Source organism: Cervus elaphus, chromosome 12 (genome assembly GCF_910594005.1).
Source record: "Cervus elaphus chromosome 12, mCerEla1.1, whole genome shotgun sequence".
Classification (NCBI taxonomy): Eukaryota; Metazoa; Chordata; class Mammalia; order Artiodactyla; family Cervidae; genus Cervus; species Cervus elaphus.
Genome location: NC_057826.1, coordinates 63,940,363 through 63,958,661, shown reverse-complemented (window position 1 = coordinate 63,958,661; position 18,299 = coordinate 63,940,363). Strand labels below are relative to the sequence as shown.

Below are 18,299 nucleotides of genomic sequence, written 5' to 3'. Positions count from 1 at the left end.
AGAAGAAAGTTATTTCAAATTTAAGAAAGTAGATGTTACAAGCTTCCTTGGCTGTTAACAAATGAAGAACAAGCTATGTGGGTTTTGTGATGTGACAACTAATGTAGTAGTTCCTTCCTTTGATTTATGAGACTTCATTTAACACAGTGGTACATTCTATTCCCAGGTACTGTGCTAGATGGTGGAGTTAACAAAATTGAGATGGTTTTTGCCATTAATTGAGCTTCAAAGTGTACAACTTGGGAACTTTCAATATGCAATTTTTTAGTTCTTATAAGTACATGGATTTTTTTTTTTTTTTTTTTTACTTTTTGGGTGCACCATGTGGCATGTGGGATCTTAGTTCCCCAACCGGGGGTTGAACCCATGTTCCCCACAGTGGAAGCAAGAGTCATAACCGCTGGACCACCAGGGAAGTATTAAGTACATGGAATTTTGAAAATACTTTATTCAACATATATACAATGCTAAATGATATCTTTACAGAGTCTATTAATATTAGCCAGTCATTGATGTTAGACTTCCCATAGGAGCTCTTATACCACTAAGGCTTGTTTAAAGGTCAGTCATTTGTGACTATCAATTAATACAACATTTATAAAAGGCATATACCAAAATTGTAAATGAACATGCCCTTTGACTCTGTTCACTTTAGGAATTGTTCCTACAGAAAAACCTGGACAGATAGGCAAAGACATGTACAAGGGTCCAGTATAGGGATGGTTAAATTCTGATGCATTAATATGACTGAATCATATGTAAGTGTTAAGTAATTGGTGAGGCCTGGTATAGAAAACTGTGACATGTGCTATACAAGAAGCAGGTTGCAGAATAATGTGAAAAATATTACTGCCTATTATGTCTGTCCACATGAATTAAAGTTATAATAATTAGCATTTATTAAGCATTTACTATTAAGCACTACTCTTAATTACATTAGATGTATTCAGTAACTCATTTAATCCTCACTGTAGCCCTAGTTAGCTTTTAACCCCTATTTTAAAAGAAGAGTTTAATTCTTCAAGTTCATGGCTAATAAGTACCCAAGCCACAATTTGAACCCAAATCATCTGGCTTCCAGATTGCTCTACTGTGCCTCTCAAAAATATAAGGGAGAGTGTACTTTACTTTGACACACATCTACTATATCTGACTTTGATTCTAGAGTAAACATGTGATTTGCATTTGGGAAAAAAATTTAAAGTCAGCCACCTTAATTAGATGTCAAGTTCAAGCATTTAATTTTCCATTGAAAGTTTACCAAAACAGCAAATCCAAAGTTAGGGAAAACAGCTACATAAGACGAGCTTAATTTAGATTAAATATGTTGAGGCAGACATACCCATACACAGTACAAACCCCAGGATGATTCAATAGAGACTATTACTGGGTCTCATTCTTCAGGAATAGAGCTTTTCTGGTACTGTTTGTTGCCAGAGGCTTCCTCCTTACTTAACCAAATTTTGCAAACTATAAAGCATAAAGCAAGTTGGAATTTTCCCTCTCAAATATTTTTAAAGGAAAATACCCTTTATGTAGTCAAAAAGGGAAAGAACTTGCTATTAAATCTACTTGCCATGTCTGAACCATGTTACCCTGTCTGCACACCACCCCTTGGCTGTATCATCTCTTGACTGTACTAGCACCAGCCCCTCTAGGTCTGCTTGCCTCCCTCTAGGTTCTTCACAGGACAACCGTAATGAGATTCTGAAAAAGAAAATTTGATCCTGTCACAGGCTTCCTCCTTTAAAATTCTTCCAAGAGCTTTTCCTTGTTGTTGGGATAAAAACAAATATCCTTCAGGAGGCCAATAAGGCTTTGCAGCCTCTGGTTTCTGGACACTATTACAACTCCTACATGTCTTTTTAAGGGCCTCACAGGGCCTTCATATAAGCTGTTCCCTCTATAAGCTTATTAACTCCTACTAATCTTTCAGACCACTGCTGAAACACTTCAACAGAAAGACCTTCCCTGACCCCCAAACCAGGTCAGTTACCTGCTATATGTGTTTATTTCTCTTAAGTTCCTTTTCCTCAAAACCCTTACTACAGTTGTAATTTTAAATGCCTTCATGTGGTTATTTGAATGTCCATCTCTAACTAGATTATAAGCTCCGAAGATACAGAATAGTGGTTTTTGCTTATTTCTAGCAGCTAGCGTAATATTTTATAGCTACTAAATGAATAACATGATAAGCTACTGAATCAAAGTGCTACATAAAGCAAAATAATGAGAAAATAGCATTTGGTGAATATTTGGTGTTTTTATCATTCCTTTCATTACTATCCTGTTATTACTATTCCTTTTCAGTTGTAAACTGAAAAGGTCAAGATAAATATATATTACAGAGTTAACTTGTTGAACATTACCTACAGAAATATGTATGTACTTGTATTTCATGTAACAGAAAAATGATTTCTCAGTATTCATATGACAATTGCTCCATGTAGGAATAATAGTTAATTAACATAACTACAACTCTATTTTCAGGCCAGTCATGCATCTTTAGATCAGAGCATTCATGGGACATTGGCTCTTAATTCTTAAATTTGCAATCAGAATGTTTTCAAAAATAAATATTATGAAATTGATAAGAAGCCAAAATAAATTAAGACAAATAGCTATGAAACCTGGACAGAAGTCTCCTGTTTCTCATCTTCTAGAAACAGCTTCACAAATCACTTGGAAAATCAGTCTAGAGGTAAACATAATAACCACATTTCCTATCCATTCTTGATGTTTCTTGAGAAGTGATCAAACAGCACCTGTTGTTGAAGACAGCAATAAGGCCTGCCTCTGATACTCAACCTCTGATTCTGAATTAGTTTGTTAGCTTGGACTGGTCAGGACGCACTTCCTTCAGAATTTTCATGAGTGAATTTAAGCGGGTATGTGTTAACATTATCTTCTCTTTCAGCTGGGAAGAGAAATATAGATATCAGGGCATCTTAAATTTAACTTTCAATCTGATTCTAGAAGCCACTTTAGATTAAAACTAGTGATTGGGAGCTGGTAATATTACAACACATTTCATAAGTACATTTGTTCTATTATGAAAGGACTTTATACAACAAACCTAGAGCACAGTAAGGTGACAGATACAAACTTTCCTGTGAAAAAAGACCAGTCACTGATGCTGAGCATTGCTACTTCTAGTATCCTTCCTTCCTAGCCCTTATCACCAGGTAAGTGTTAACTCCGAAACTTGGGAAGACAAGAATAAAGTATGATCAGAAAGCTTGTGGAGACAGAAGTCTTTTCCTCTTTTTTCCCCCAGCTCAGAATAGCCATATCTAAAACCAAACTTAATGGTGTTACCCAGTTGCATGAAGTTACCATGGATAAGTCTTAGTTAAAAGAAAAAGAAAACACCCAACTTATTTCTGACATAGCACAAATCTACTTTTTATGATTTCAGATAAAAGAATACTAAAAATACATCGGGAAGTTTTGCTTAAGCAGGTCACTGTAGAGCCCATTAATCTTATTTGGGTGCCCTTGGACATAATGAATCATTTTTGTTACTTTCAAGATTTTTTTTTTCAGTCTTTAATGTTCAACATTTTTGCTGTGTATTGGGTATACTACTACTACTAAGTCGCTTCAGTCATGTCCGACTCTGTGCGACCTCATAGATGGCAGCCCACCAAGCTCCCCCATCCCTGGGATTTTCCAGGCAAGAATGCTGGAGTGGGTTGCCATTGCCATATTGGGTATAGTTCTCTGCATCTATCTTACCTGATAAATGAGGTTTATCGAGGTCTTAGACATGTAAATTGTTTGTCATCAAATTCAGGTAGTTTTTAACCATTATTTCCTTGAACATTTTTTCTTTTTCCTCTCCCTTTTGTACTCCCATTACCGAAGCATATTTAGGCATGCTTATGGTATCCAACAAATCTCTTAAGCTACTTTATTTTCCTTCCTTCTTTCTTTCTCTCCTCTTCAGACTGCAGATCTCATCAATCTGTCTACAAGTTTGCTGATTCTCCAATCAGCTCAAATGTGTTGTTGAGCCACTCTACTGAAATTTTCATTTATTTATTGCACTTTACAATTCCAGGATTTCCGTTTAGGTTTTCTTTTTTCTTTCTCTTTAGGAACATTCTCTATTTAATGAGACACTCATCAGACCTTCCTTTACTTCTTTTTAAGTCTTTATTTTTTTTTTTTTTCTTTTTAAGTCTTTAAAAAAAAAAAAATCATTTATTTATTTTTGGCTGTGCAGGGTCTTCTCGCTGCACAGGCTTTCCTCTAGTTGCCGAGAGCAGGGGCTACTCTCTAGTTGTGGCACACATGTTTCTCGCTGCGGTGGCTTCTTTTATTGCAGAGCATGGGCTCTAGGGTGCACAGGCTTCAGCAGTTGCGGCACGCATAGGCTCAGTAGTTGTGGCGCACAGGCTAAGTTGCTCCACAGCATGTGAAATCTTCCCAGGCCAGGGACTGAACCTGCGTCTCCTGCACTGGCAGGCAGATTCTTCACCACTGAGACACCAGGGAAGCCCCATACCTTCCTTTACTTCTTTAAGCATGGTTTCCTTTAGCCTTTTGCACATATTTTTAGGGCTTCCTTGGCTCAGTGGCAAAGAATCCACCTGCCAATACGATCCCCTGGAGAAAGAAATGGTGAGCCACTCCAGTATTCTTGCTGGGGAAATCTCATGGACAGAGGAACCTGGTAGGCTAGAATCCATGGGGTCACAAAAGAGTGGGACACAACTTAGCAACTAAAAACAACAACATATTTTTAACTGCTGCTTTCAAGCTTTCGTTTGCGAAGTCTCAACACCTGGGCCTTTTCAAACAGTTTTTGATGCCTGTATTTTATCCTGTGTATGGGTCTTAACTTGTTTTTGCACAGCTCCTAATCTTTTATTGACAACCAGACATTTTTATTTTTGGCTGTGTTGGGTCTTTGTTGCCGCAGGGAAGCTTTCTCTAGCTGCAGTGCCAGTTGTGGTGCACGGGCTTCTCACTGCTGGTCTCTTGTTGCAGAGCTCCAGCTCTAGGGCATGCAGACTTCAGTAGTTGTGCAGAGGTTCTAGAGTGCTTGGGCTTCAGTAGCTGTGGCACATGGGCTTAGCTGCCTTGCAGCATGTGGGATCTTCCCAAACCAGGGATCTAACCCATGACCCCTGCATTGGCAGGCAGATTCTTAACCATTACACCACAGGGAAGTCCCGAAAAACAAACATTTCAGATAATATATTGTAGCAGCTTGGGTTATTAAACACCTGCCTACCTCCATCCAGATGGCTCAGTGGGTAAAGAATCCGCTTGCGATGCAGATGTGGGTTTGATCCCTTGGTTGGGAAGATCCCCTGGAGAAGGGAATGGCAACCCACTCCAGTATTCTTGCCTGGAGAATCTCATGGACAGTGGAGCCTGGCGGGCTACAGTGGAGCCGGACAAGACTCATCTATTTTGACAGTGCCCTGGGACATAAATTGCTCCATAGCTAATCCAATTAAAATCAAACTCATTTGTATGGGTAGTCTTTAAGGCCAGTCTTCTTTTGTTCTAACCCCAGAGGGCTCTTCTTAGCTGTCTGTTTCCCTGAGTCTCTCATAAATTTCTAACTTGTCTAAGGTTTAGCTTTTTGTTCACATAGACTACCAGTCTTCTTAGTTGCTCACCAACAAAATCTCCATTGTTTTGGGCAGCATCCTTAGATTTGAATATGCCCATACTCTTCCAAATAAAGTTAAATCTCTGGAAGAGATTCACAGCTACCTTTTTTTTTTTTAAATAATCTGCCTTTTTTATGGGCTGTCAAGCTGGGGTGGAGATAGTGTCTCTCAGAATAATACCTCTGCTTTACCAGCAGGGTCCTGGACAGAGGTAGCTTCTGGTCTTTTCTGCTTGCCTCTGTCAGCATGAAGTGTCTGCCTTACAAGCATGCTGGGGCAAAGGACTCAGTAGGTTAGCACTTCTACCCTACTGTGGCTTTGGCAAAACTTGCAGACTACAAATGCCCGTTCTTGCCTAGAATAGAGCTTCTAATGAGAAAGGCTGATATTTAGCCTGCCCCTCCTGGGAAGACACCACAGCCCGAAGCTGAGAGCTAGGGGAAAAGGACCCCCATGTTCTTGGCTATATCTGCCCAGATGAAGTCTCCCTCCCTCTGAGCTGGAGATGCAGGGGAGGGAGAGAGGGAGCAGGTCGTGGCGTGGCTCTAATGCCACAGGCTTTCACTGCTCTTACCAAGGTTTCGTAGACTTGCTTGAATATCTCTTCATTTGCTTTATTCCTTGAAGAAAATTTCCACAGACTTAAGGTAGCTATTTTCTTTGTCATTTTCTTCAATTATGGCAGTTTTGTTGGGCAGGGGGGTCCATGGAGTTACTCAGGACATTTCAGAAGTTATCTCCCATACAAATTATTTCTAATCACAGTATTTACTGATCTTGCTCACCAACTTAGTTGCTCAGAACAAGGTTTGTCAAACTATGGACTGTGGGGTGACCTGCTGCCCATCTGTTTTAATAAAGTTTTATTCCAAGAAAACTATATCCATATTTTATATATTGTCTATGGCTGCTTTTGTACTATAATAGCAGAACTGAAAAGCAGAGACATCATGGTTGAGCTTAAGATATTTGTCATCTGATCCTTTACAGAAAAAGTTTGCCAATTCCTGGCTTAGAACATGGTTTCATAAGCTTAGTTAACTGTACAAAAAAGAAAAATAAAACACTGTTCTATCCTAGAAAGTACTTAAACTCTGAAAAATAAATGCCCTGGTTACTAAATGTATAATTACCAAGGAATAAACTATTAAGAGTGCTAAAAACAAAACCAATAGTAAATTCTAAGGTTGTTCTGAGGGTAGTAAAGTAATAGCCAAATTTCTATTTAGAATGAGTCAGCAAGCTACCAAAACAAACCTGCTTTCTTCAACTCAAAGCCATCAAACACTAGTAAAACCCATTTAAATAAGAACACTTATTTAAAGCTTATTGTTATTAATAATAATGCTTTTCAACACTCTTTCCTCTGAGATATCTAAGTGTAAGGTGCTTGCAAGGAGGTCGGATTTATGAAGGATGACAGTCCATACCCAGCACAGAAAGGAAGAATAGGAATGTGGAGCTCAGCAGCTCTCCACCTCCTCCTGAACCAAACCTGACAATACGGCTTCACTATTTTGCTTTCTATCACAGATTCAGTAAGGAATGCCAAACAAGTATAAAGAATTATTAGAGTATCCACCATTTCACTATCCCTAAGTTCATGGGTACAGATTATCAGGAACTGTCTATATTAAAGAAAACACACAACCATGATGAAAATTTACCTCTGCAACCTTTTCTGCTAGAGGGACGATGTGGATATCCATCTCAGATGCATTTATGATGGCTTTTGTTTTTAAGAGGTAGCTAGATAGAAAGCATAAAGAGAAAACATTAGTACCATACCACAGTTATGGTGATCAAAGAAACAAACTTGCAATACCTGTCAAGCAAAGATTGCCTTCTTCCTGATACCCATTTCTAGATTCATAATGTATTTTGCAGGAAAAGCATTCTCAATTACCAAGTCATCAGAGAGACCCTATGCCTCATCTCACCCCTTTCCAGCCCGGAATCCACTAGTCAAAATTACCCCAGGACAAACTAAAGCCAGAAAACCAGGGTCACATGAATAACTGTAATGAGTGTAGGCCTCACACACCACCAGTAGACTGTGTAGCACAGTTAGAAGGAAAGTAATCACATTGTGACAAACACTTGGTTGCCTACCCAACAGCCATTCCTCAACGCTCTCTTGCTAACAGAACCCAGATTTTGCTTAGGGCAGCAGTGTGCCCAGTCCTAAGAGATGAATCATACCTGTTCGAGGCTAACTCTGAAAATCTTATTCCCTACTGTCACATAGCTGCTTTCCCAGCTTAAGGGACCTATTCCCTGCATTCCCACACTTTCCATATCCTTTTCCTTCCAGTTCTGGATGCTACTATTTATGGATGTGACGCTTAACACCTGCAGCATACAAGAGAAAAAGGCCATGAGAACCAGCGATGCTAACCCACAGCTCTGTCACGGCTGAGCTGCTAGGACAATCCTGGAGTAGCCGACTGTCCCACCCTGTTCTTAAAGCCACTCTTAGGTTTTCTGTTACTAGCAACCAAATTCATTCCAATACCCACAGACATAGATGTATCATAGTCCCAGACTCAGGCTACTATACTTTCCTAATTTCTTTTTTTTTAATTTTTTATTATTTTTATGTTATATTGGACTATAGTTGATTAACAATGTTGTATTGGGGTGCAGCAAAGTGACTTAGTTATACATCTATCTAGTCTTCCTGATTTCTACTTAATCAAAAAGAATGTATTGACCTTTGAGTCCAGTTCCGCATTTTAAAGACTTAAGACATTACTTAAAATCAATAGTTTTTTCAAATTTATATTAAAATTTTTTGTTACTAAAAGCTTACTTCCCTAAGCAAAAACTCAATTACAACTGTGCTAAAGTAATTCCTTATAACTGTTTCTAAAAAAGATTTGAGGTTATTAATAGCATACATTTAGAGATACTTTTCCTCATATCTTTAAACCTAATTCTAAATAAATAAAATTATTTAAGAATGATCTAGATAATGAAAGAAATCCCAATCCATCTCAAGAACATATTTCCTGTTAAAAATCTGCACTGAAGAACCTCATGATAAAGGGGTTTATCAAAGCGCATTAAAAAGAGAAGGAAAGTTCTGTTTTATGAATGGAAAAACAGGCTTTGGAGTTAAGACATGGACTCAAATCTCAGCTCCTCCACATCTCCAATCCCATTTTCTTAAAAACACATTGAAGGAAGCATAGCACCTGGTCATCAATGGCTGTTTTTGTTTCTGATGATAATGAAAAAACTTTGATGGATGTTTCAATTTGTAGAAATAACAGAAAAGCTTAACAAAAAGTAGAATTTATAATTAGAAATATAAGAAATATCTAAAGTAATTCATAAGAAGGAACAACCAACAGGGAACTTTTTCTGACTTTATAAGGCCACGTGATAATTATTTTTTACTTAGGTCAGGTCTGTTCCTTATCCCATCACCTGGGAGTAGTATCACACAGGATACAGATATGCCCACCACGTCATGCACTGTGGGAGGCAAACAGAGGCTGGGTACGAACTTGAAAAGTGTTTATCACATCATTATTTTGCAAAAACTTCCTTCCAAAAGGTCCTGGAATGAAAGAGTATCTTCACAGTATGATTATCAACATGTGGTGGTATTATGAGACATTTACAATAGTCATATATTATGAGACTATATTTTGGTCCCATGGCCATCTTTTTTTTGTAAGAGCAGTATAGCACCTGGCTTTAGCATCTTCTCTAATACAAACATTCTGCCTTTTCTGGAAAACGTTTCAAAATTTATTTGCTGAAGAAAATGTAAGTCTACTTACCACACCATTTTGTCACTGGAAAGGCAGAAGTGGCCTCTCAAGGCAGCCAGGGCAGCATGGGTAGAATATAGGTGGAAACCAATGGGAATCTCACAGGAACTACAGAATAAAAGGTTGTAAGTGCTGGAGGAAAAAAAAACAGGATATGAGTAACAAAAAAAAAATCAGAGAACAAATACAAAATAACGTCTCTGGACTCATTTCTAAAAGCTAGACTATAATAGGAATGAAACTGAAGAAATGTCACATTCAAGAAAGGTTAATTACACCCTAGATGACAGATAACTTTGTGAATTCTGGCTACAAAAGCAATCATGGATACACAACTGTCACTTCACTAAAGTAATTTATATCTGAAAAGCAGAAAAAGAGCTAACTAATCAGATTAACATTTAAACATATAAAACTATACATAACCATATAAATTAGCCACCATCAAGTCAATTTTCAGTTGAAGTAAAACAGTCAAGTTGACTAGGGCTTATTAAGCAATTTATTAATAGAATGCAAATCAGGATTTTTTTGCAGATGTAACAACAACAAAAAAATTACCCAGACAAAATGAAAAAGAAATTGTATGATCCTAGCAAGTCATCCTTTATCCTCTAAAAGATAAGGAATCAGGAAATGTGGTTTTAGTTCTATTTAAACCATTTGAGTAACTAATTTACCTTATTTGCTAGTATATAAGACAAAACACCTCTTGATGAAAGTGAAAGAGGAGAGTAAAAAAGTTGGCTTATGGAGAAGGAAATGGCAACCCACTCCAGTATTCTTGCCTGAGAAATCCCATGAAGGGAGGAGCCTGGCAGGCTACAGTGCATGGGGTAACACCTAATTTTATCTTGGCAATTTTTCATTTTTCCTCCAAAAGAGGCACTCCTCAGTTGTGTTAGCTTCGACTCCAATGAATCTGGACTGATCCCTGACTCAAGATACTTAAGAAAGACACTTATAGTGATGATGTTCATAGATTTTATATATGCATTGAAGACATACATACCAAATCTTGTACACAGAAAAATTAGTCATCTGTACACTGAAAAGTCAAAAGTAATAGTTCCTATGTGCTGGGAACATGAGAAAATATTTTTTCTCCTCCCCCTTTTTTTTTTAAAAGTTTTCCGTGATTGGGAGAAGTTTTTTCAAAACGGTGGAAAGTGAATTTTATAGAAACCCAGTAAATAATTTTCAAGAAAATTTAAAAAGCAAAAAAAAATACAACTAAAATTCCATGACTCCAACAAAACTATTTTAAGTTTTACACTTTCTTTGCTATGATTTGACCACATTCACTGTCTTATAGTTACAACAAAATAAATATTTATAATTTACTTACTAAGCAAAAAAAAAAAAAGTTGGCTTAAAGCTCAACATTCAGAAAACTAAGATCATGGCATCTGGTCCCATCACTTCATGGGAAATAGATGGGGAGACAGTGGAAACAGTGTCAGACTTTATTTTTTTGGGCTCCAAAATCACTGCAGATGGTGATTGCAGCCATGAAATTAAAAGACACTTACGCCTTGGAAGGAAAGTTATGATCAACCTAGACAGCATATTAAAAAGCAGAGACATTACTTTGCCAACAAAGGTCCGTCTAGTCAAGGCTATGGTTTTTCCAGTGGTCAGGTATGGATGTGAGAGTTAGACTATGAAGAAAGCTGAGCGCCAAAGAGTTGATGCTTTTGAACTGTGGTGTTGGAGAAGCCTCTTGAGAGTCCCTTGGACTGCAAGGAGATCCAACCAGTCCATCCTAAAGGAGATCAGTCCTGGGTGTTCATTGGAAGGACCGACTGATGCTGAAGCTCTAATACTTTGTCCACCTCACGCAAAGAGTTGACTCATTGGAGAAGGCCCTGATGCCAGGAGGGACTGGGGGCAGGAGGAGAAGGGGACGACAGAGGATGAGATGACTGGATGGCATGACCGACTCGATGGGCATGAGTTTGAGTAAACTCCGGGAGTTGGTGATGGACAGGGAGGCCTGGCGTGCTGCGATTCATGGGGTCGCAAAGGGTCGGACACGACTGAGCAACTGAACTGAACTGAACTGTACTGAATTCACTGAGTACTTTGTTGTCACTTCTAAATCACAGTACAGACATGATACAAAGTTCACCAGGCAGTATTCAAGGACATAACTTTCTTTTTTTTTTTTTTTTTTATTATTACTTTGTAGGGACATAACTTTCAACCTGTTTTTCTCCAGGTTCCTAGGTTACAGCAGAATTAGTCCTGCTGTAGTTTATTACAAATTCCAGGTTTAATGCAAGTGTATAAGTCCTAGTTATGTCAAATGATTATAGTTTATAAAAAATGCTTTTCACTATACACTTAAAGATCATTTTCTCCTTTTTTCCCCTCCTAGACATAATTTTCTTAAATTCACTTCACTTGCACAACCCACGAGGGAAATGTGGCCCTCAGAAGATCTTAAAACCTTTACACAAATATCTTTTCCGTTTAATTAAAACATCAAGCTTGTACGAGACAATCAGGTAAACGGAGCATCCTTCAAATACACTGTATGAACGGTACAGACTTTTCTCCCAGTGGAAGATAGGAAAAAACTTCTCGTCTAAGTCGGTTCCACGCTCTTCAACCTCAATAAGTCAGGGAGTAACTAGAGACAGTTCTTGAATTTTCAGTACGTACCTGCCTTTGAGCGAGCCTTCAATGCCAACTAGGAACGGAGCCTCCAAAACTACATTATTTGTGACTCCTAGAAGGCAAACACAGGTCAGAATGGCTATCTGTGAAGCACTGAAAGGGAAAGCCTCTGCCAGCCAGAAAGGCTCATCATGGCCACGAATATCATAAAAAGTTATTCGCCCCCCGCTCCTGGCAAAGGAGTTAATTTCCTTCCAAATTTTCATCCCGCTTTCCTCCCAGCCGGCTCTGTCACCCAGTGAGAAGGCGCCGCGCTCACTCACTGGAGAAGACCACGGCCCCGAGGGACCGCGACAGGTCCCAGGCGAGGTGCACAGAGTCAGCGAGCACGGCGTGGCACTGCGCGCACTGGAACACGGCGCACCGCTCGGGCTGCAGCCATCGCGGCAGCCGCGGGCGGGACGGCCGCTCCTCCAGCCCCAGCCCTGCGGGGCCGACCGGCGAAGACCCTTTCACCACCTGCGTGTCCCACTCCATGGAAGTCGTAAAAGAAGGTTCATCAATCGCCTTCTTAGCCCTATCACAGAAGTCACCCCGTGGCTGCTTTGCAATTCCATAGATAGGCCTCCGCGGCCGAGCAGCCATCTTCCCGCAGCCGGCGCCACAGTTTCAGACTATTCAGGCCCCGCCCCAAGTTCGGTTCCTGCGTCCTCATTGGACAACGTGAACCGGGGGCTCTGCCGCGCACTTTGTTGCCTGGACACGCCGTTTGGCGCCTAGGTGTTGGGGAGGTGTGGAGGAGATCGTGGGTCAGGTGGAAGGGAAGTCAACCATGCTATTGGTCAGCACCAGAAGACCCCGCCTTTAACGCATTTTTAACCAATGGAAGTGCAGCTTACGTAGTTTAAACTCGCTATAAATATCGGTTTGGTCAACGCTTTGAGTGGCGCCAGAGCGTTGAGCGGCGCTTTAGCGGGTTTAGTACGGGACCTCTGCGTGGTTGCCTGGATTGCAGTTCGCCATGATCGTTCCCTCCCTGGAGGAGCTGAACTCCTTCAAGTACAGTGACCTGCAGAACTTGGCCAAGAGTCTGGGCCTCCGGGCTAACCTGAGGGTACGGGGCCGGTGACGGGGGGTTAGGATATGTGGCTTCTTTGAGACGCTGTGGGAGGGGACCGAGCGGGAATTTCGAGGGCTGAGACGGCTGTCCCGGCCCTGGGGCTGTAGATTTTGGTTCACCCAAGGGTCCAAGTAACTGTGCAAAGCCGAAAGGGTGTCTGAAAGTTTTCACCTTTGTTGAGGGATTCAGAAAGATCCCCGCCTCCAAAATTGTTTGCTTTGGTTTTATTGGGAGTACTGTGATATTTATCAGGCCATCGGTTAGGAAACGCAGGCCCTTTAGAAAACTAAAGGAATGCTGCATCTAAACGCCAATTAATAGGCAGTCGCGAAAAACTCCAAACAGCTAACAGTTCTGTAAATTAAGAGGTCCCAAAATTTCCTGCTACTTGAATGGAAGGCCTGGAAGAAAGGATGATTTTTAGGGACCTCTCCCGTGGATAAGTTTTTATAACTCAGCTCTGATTCAGTAGGATCGTTCGTCTATTGGTCATTGTTGTGGTAGTTTTCTATTCAAAACCGATGAGGTCTTTGACTCTGATACTGCCAAACGTTTGGGGCAAAATGTTCAATTCGGGATTGGATGTATATATTGTTCTGTATATTTAGTGGAGTTTTCCCACATAATATTGAAGTATACTCTGGAGATTTATTCTGCAAGCTGTAGTATTTAAACTGAGTGAATGTTTAGATCAGTCCTCACAGATATTTTAAGTGGTTAAATTAATTAAAATAATCAGTACCCAGGTACCAGTTGGGGCTAAAGGATAAAGAACTATCTCTGGAGATGTTTTTGAGCTATAGTATGAATAATGGCTTCCCAATACTTCATGAACAAAGTCTTAATTCCTTAGTTTAAGTCCCTTAATTTTTTTTGCAGTCTGGCTGGAATCTTTTATCCAAGGCGGCAGCATCCAGACTGCTGCGTGAACACTTGGCACCTTTGTCCATCTTTCTGCCTTTGCTAATTCTGATCCTTTGACCTCAGATCCCTTTCTCTCTCCTTTATCTGCATGAATAATTTCCAATTACTCTTCACAGTCCAACTGAAATGTCATCACTGACCTGGCACCTTTTCTTTTCGCCTCCTCTTCCTTCCCTTGGCCACAGGTCCACCGCCTCAGTAATCCCAGGGACCCTCCACACCTTTAAGGCAGTGTAATTTCAAGTACTTTTTCTGAACTCTTGCAGGCTTCCACCATGCACTCTAGTTATTTGTATCTCTACGTTCTCTTCTCTACTGAATGTTAAGTGCCTTGAACAGAGATCTCATCTGTCCACCTTGGAAGTCTTTATAGCACTAAGTGCAGTACGTTTTATTTGGGATATGTTGGATTGTTATTCAGAACTACGATTTACAATCACTCCTTGGCAGTGCTAGAGTAATGCACCAGAGAGTAGTTCTTTTGACAAGAGTTATTATGGAGGTTTCCTACTTGAGTTTGGAGCTCTGGCTAACATTAAGGCCCCATAACTTTTTGGATCTCTGAAGAGCTATTGCAAGTTCGAAAGTGGGGACTCAGGTTCAATTTTTCACTTTTTCTGAAAGTCTCACCTATGTTTTTCTCATAACCAAATGCAGCCAGTTTCTCCTTTTAAAATCTAACTTCCACACAGTCAACAGTGTTCTTTTCTTTTTATAAATTTATTTTATTCAAGTAGAGTTGATTTACAATGTTGTGTTAATTTCTGCTCTACAGCAAAGTGACTCAGTTGTACGTATATATATTTTTTTTCTTCATTATAGTTTACCACAGGATATTGAATATGCTTTCCTGTGCTATACAGTACCACCCTGTTGTATATACATTCTGTGTGTAATAGTGAGATACTACTTTTAATAGTAAGGGAAAAGGAAGGGACAGTTACTAAGATTTATTGTACAGCCACTGGTCCTTTTCTCACTATTATTACAAGCTTAGATTATAAAGACTTCTGCTCTTTCCACTTTATTGCAGCTTCCTTCCTTCTCCTGGCAAAACTCCACAACTGGTTAAACCCAGCTATACGCTTAATCCTTACTTGTACTAACCAGCTGACCCTCGCTGGAGAAGATCATCTAACTTTGTTCACTGTGCTTAATTTAAATGTGACCATGAATTTAACTTATGATTTATTTGATTCTCCTACATGTCTTTGGTAGTCATTAATTTTCCCATTATTAAGGGTAATTATTTCCAATCTTCTTATCTCAAATTGGCTCCCTTCCAACACTTGATGACTTCTCCTCTTAGGTCATGGAAAAACAGATGCAGTCAAGCTGAGAATTACCTCATCTTTCCATCCCCAGACCCACCTGTTATATGTTATAGTAAAAGGCTGTGCCTAAGGGAAGCCTGGCCGTTTGTGCTAGAGATCCCATTGCCCTCTCTGGGGCTACAACTCCTGCAATTATTCCTCTCTGCTACATCAGTTTCTCTTAGTCTGCTGGCTCATTTCCATAATGTGCACAGTCACATTTTATGTTAATTTTTATTTATTTTTACTTGTGTCTGTGCTGGGGTCTTCATTGCTGCTCAGCAACTTTCTCTAGTTGTGGTGAGCAGGGGCTACTCTCTAGTGGCAATGCGTGAACTTCCCATTGCAGTGGCTTCTCATTGTGGAGCATGAGCTCTAGGGCACACAGGCTTCAGTAGTTGAAGCACCGAGACTCAGCAGTTGTGGCTTCCAGCTGCTAGAGCACCTGCCTCTGCCGCAGGCACCTCATTTCATCGTTGTTTCATGTTTGAGGTGTTCTCAGCATTTTTTTTTTTAATTTCTTTCTTTATTAGCTCTATCAGAATCTTCATTGTGTCATGTGGGATCTTCCGTTACTGCACATGGACTCTCTAGTTGTGGCCTGAAGGCTCAGTAATTGCCCTGTGGCATGTGGGATCTCAGTTCCTGGACAAGGGATTGAACCTGAGTCCCCTGCATTGCAAGGCAGATTCTTAACCACTGGACCACCAGGGAAGCCCTTTCACAGCATTTTAAGGTGTTCTAGAAATCTGTGCAGCAGACAGATTTAACAATACTTTAAAATTTGCTAAGAGGATAGTTTTTTGTTTTTTTTTTCCTGCAGAACCACATGACATGAGGATCTTACTTCCCTGACCAGGAATTGAACCTGTGCCCCTTGCAGTGTAGCGTGGAATCTTAACCACTGAACTGCAAGGGAAGTCCCAAGAGAATAGGTCTTATGTTAAATGCTCTTACCTCCAAAAAAACCAAAACCCACAGAATTCAAACAGAACAGTAGGAAACCTGGAGATGATAATGGTATGGTAGTGAAGATAGGTTCACAAGTGGTAAAGAACCCATCTGCCAATGCAGATGTAAGAGATGCGGGTTTGAACCCTGGCTTGGGAAGATCTGGAGGAGGGCATGGCAGCCCACTCTAATATTCTTGCCTGGAGAATCCCATGGACAGAGGAACCTGGCTGGCTATAGGCCATGGGTCACAAAGAGTTGGACACGACCGAGCAACTTATCACACAAACATATCAATTTGTATACATTAAATATCAACAATATCAGTCATACCTCAGTAAAGTGATTGAGGGGAAAATAAGTCAGAAGAACCAAGAGTGCCTAATTCTCTCCTACCAATTTACCCACTTCCCAAGAGAGTTTCAAGAAACAACAACAAATAGAAAAGAGTATGTTCCTTTATTACTACTAGCTGACATGGTGCTTGATACCTTGATGCAGAGCCTTCGGGTAAAACTCACAGCCTAAGCACAGCCTATCCTGTGCCCAGAAGCTCAAACTAAACTGGGATATCTGCCTTTCTTGCCTGGTTGTTGTTATTGTTCAGTTGTTAAGTCGTGTCCGACTCTTTGTGAACCCCTGGACTGTAGCCTGCCAGATCCTCTGTCCATGGGATTTCCCAGGCAAGAATACTGGAGTGGACTGCCATTTCCTTCTCCGGGGATCTTCTCAGCCCCGGGATCGAATGTCTCCTGCATCTCATCCACTGAGCCACCAGGGAAACCCATTCTTTTGCCTGGACACGTGGCCAGTTGTAAACGGTACAAGCAGAGAACAGAGACTGGTAGCTGGGCCCCCCTTGAGAAGGAAATCTGCATGGCTGGTAGAAAGAGGGAGCCCAGCCATGTGCTTGAGCTTCTAAAGCACAGGAAAACATAACCCATCAGATTGGTATTCCTCTTTCAGGAAAGACCTGGAAGAAAGGTTCCCTTGGTGGAAGGAGGAACTAGAAGTTCCCTTTCCCCAGAGACCTATAACCATCCTCCTAAGACTCTGTATTTGGAGTTCTCCATCTTTGGGTCTGAGCTTGCCAGGTGGTGCTGGTGGCTCAGACTGTAAAGAAGCTGCCTGTAATGGAGAAGACCTGGATTGGATCCCTGACGTCAGGAATGTCCCCTGGAGAAGGGAATGGTTACCCACTCCACTATTCTTGCCTGCAGAATTCCATGAACAGAGGAACCCTGGCGGGCTGCAGTCCATGGGGTCACAAAGAGACACGACTGAGCGACTAACACATGCACACATTTTAGGGACTGCCCACATACCTCCCCCCACTACCACCACACACACATGTGCTTCACCAGGTACCCAAGCCAGAAACCTGGGTGTAATAAAATTGCCCTTTTCCTCAGCCCCCACATTCACATTGATTTTACGTACTAGGAAGGTTATTAATTCATCCATGTAGCCTCAGCCCTGTTCTAACTCAGGCCACAGTTGTCTTCTGGTTTTCCTACGACAGCCTCCTTGCAGGTTCCCTGTCTTTCATCCTGCCCTCATCAAATGTATCATGCGCATTGTACAGACAGAGTCATCATCCCAAAAAATACAGAACCAACTGCCCTGCAACAAACTCTGTAGACTGCCTTTAAAGGTCATCCTCTTAAAGAGTCTTACAAGGCCTGGTAGGATCAGGCCCACTTTCCCAATAGTCTCTCTCACAGCCCATCTAAACAGCTCCCTGCTCAGCCCACACTGAACTTTAGTTCTTCAGACTGCACTCATTCTTGCCTTCCCATGCAATTCCCTACTTCCCACTCTCCTATTTGTTCTTCTGCCTCAGCATCTAGTGACCTCATGCCTTTATCTGAGAACTGGAATGTACGTTTACCTACTGAAGTCAACCCTAGTGCAGCACCTACCTGTGTTCTCACACGACATCTAAGCTTCCTTATGC

General features: G+C 40.8%; 2 protein-coding genes across 2 annotated transcripts in view; one reads left to right on the top strand and one right to left on the bottom strand.

The window, feature by feature from the left end:
* Positions 1-428: 428 nt before the first annotated feature.
* On the bottom strand, positions 429-12,737 carry OIP5 (Opa interacting protein 5). The gene is made up of 5 exons (XM_043919186.1): positions 12,358-12,737; positions 12,080-12,146; positions 9,422-9,544; positions 7,298-7,379; positions 429-2,917 (listed from the first exon to the last, which is right to left on the bottom strand). Exons 1-5 carry the CDS (start codon positions 12,677-12,679, stop codon positions 2,822-2,824), a joined length of 690 nt encoding a protein of 229 aa, XP_043775121.1. The 5' UTR covers positions 12,680-12,737; the 3' UTR covers positions 429-2,821.
* Positions 12,738-12,962: 225 nt separating this feature from the next.
* The window catches only part of NUSAP1 (nucleolar and spindle associated protein 1), a 28,204-nt gene continuing 22,867 nt past the window's right edge, over positions 12,963-18,299 (top strand). The window contains exon 1 of the mRNA XM_043919182.1: positions 12,963-13,148. Within this exon, the coding sequence (XP_043775117.1) occupies positions 13,056-13,148 (93 nt within the window). The 5' untranslated portion in view covers positions 12,963-13,055. The remainder of the gene's footprint in view (positions 13,149-18,299) is intronic.

Coding starts and splice junctions, on each gene's coding strand:
- OIP5 (XM_043919186.1), bottom strand. CDS start 12,679: ATGGCTGCTCGGCCGCGGAGGCCTATCTATGGAATTGCAAAGCAGCCA. Junction 12,147..12,357: donor CGGGGCCGTGGTCTTCTCCA/GTGAGTGAGCGC, acceptor TTTGCCTTCTAG/GAGTCACAAATAATGTAGTT. Junction 2,918..7,297: donor TAGCAGAAAAGGTTGCAGAG/GTAAATTTTCAT, acceptor TTCTCTTCCCAG/CTGAAAGAGAAGATAATGTT.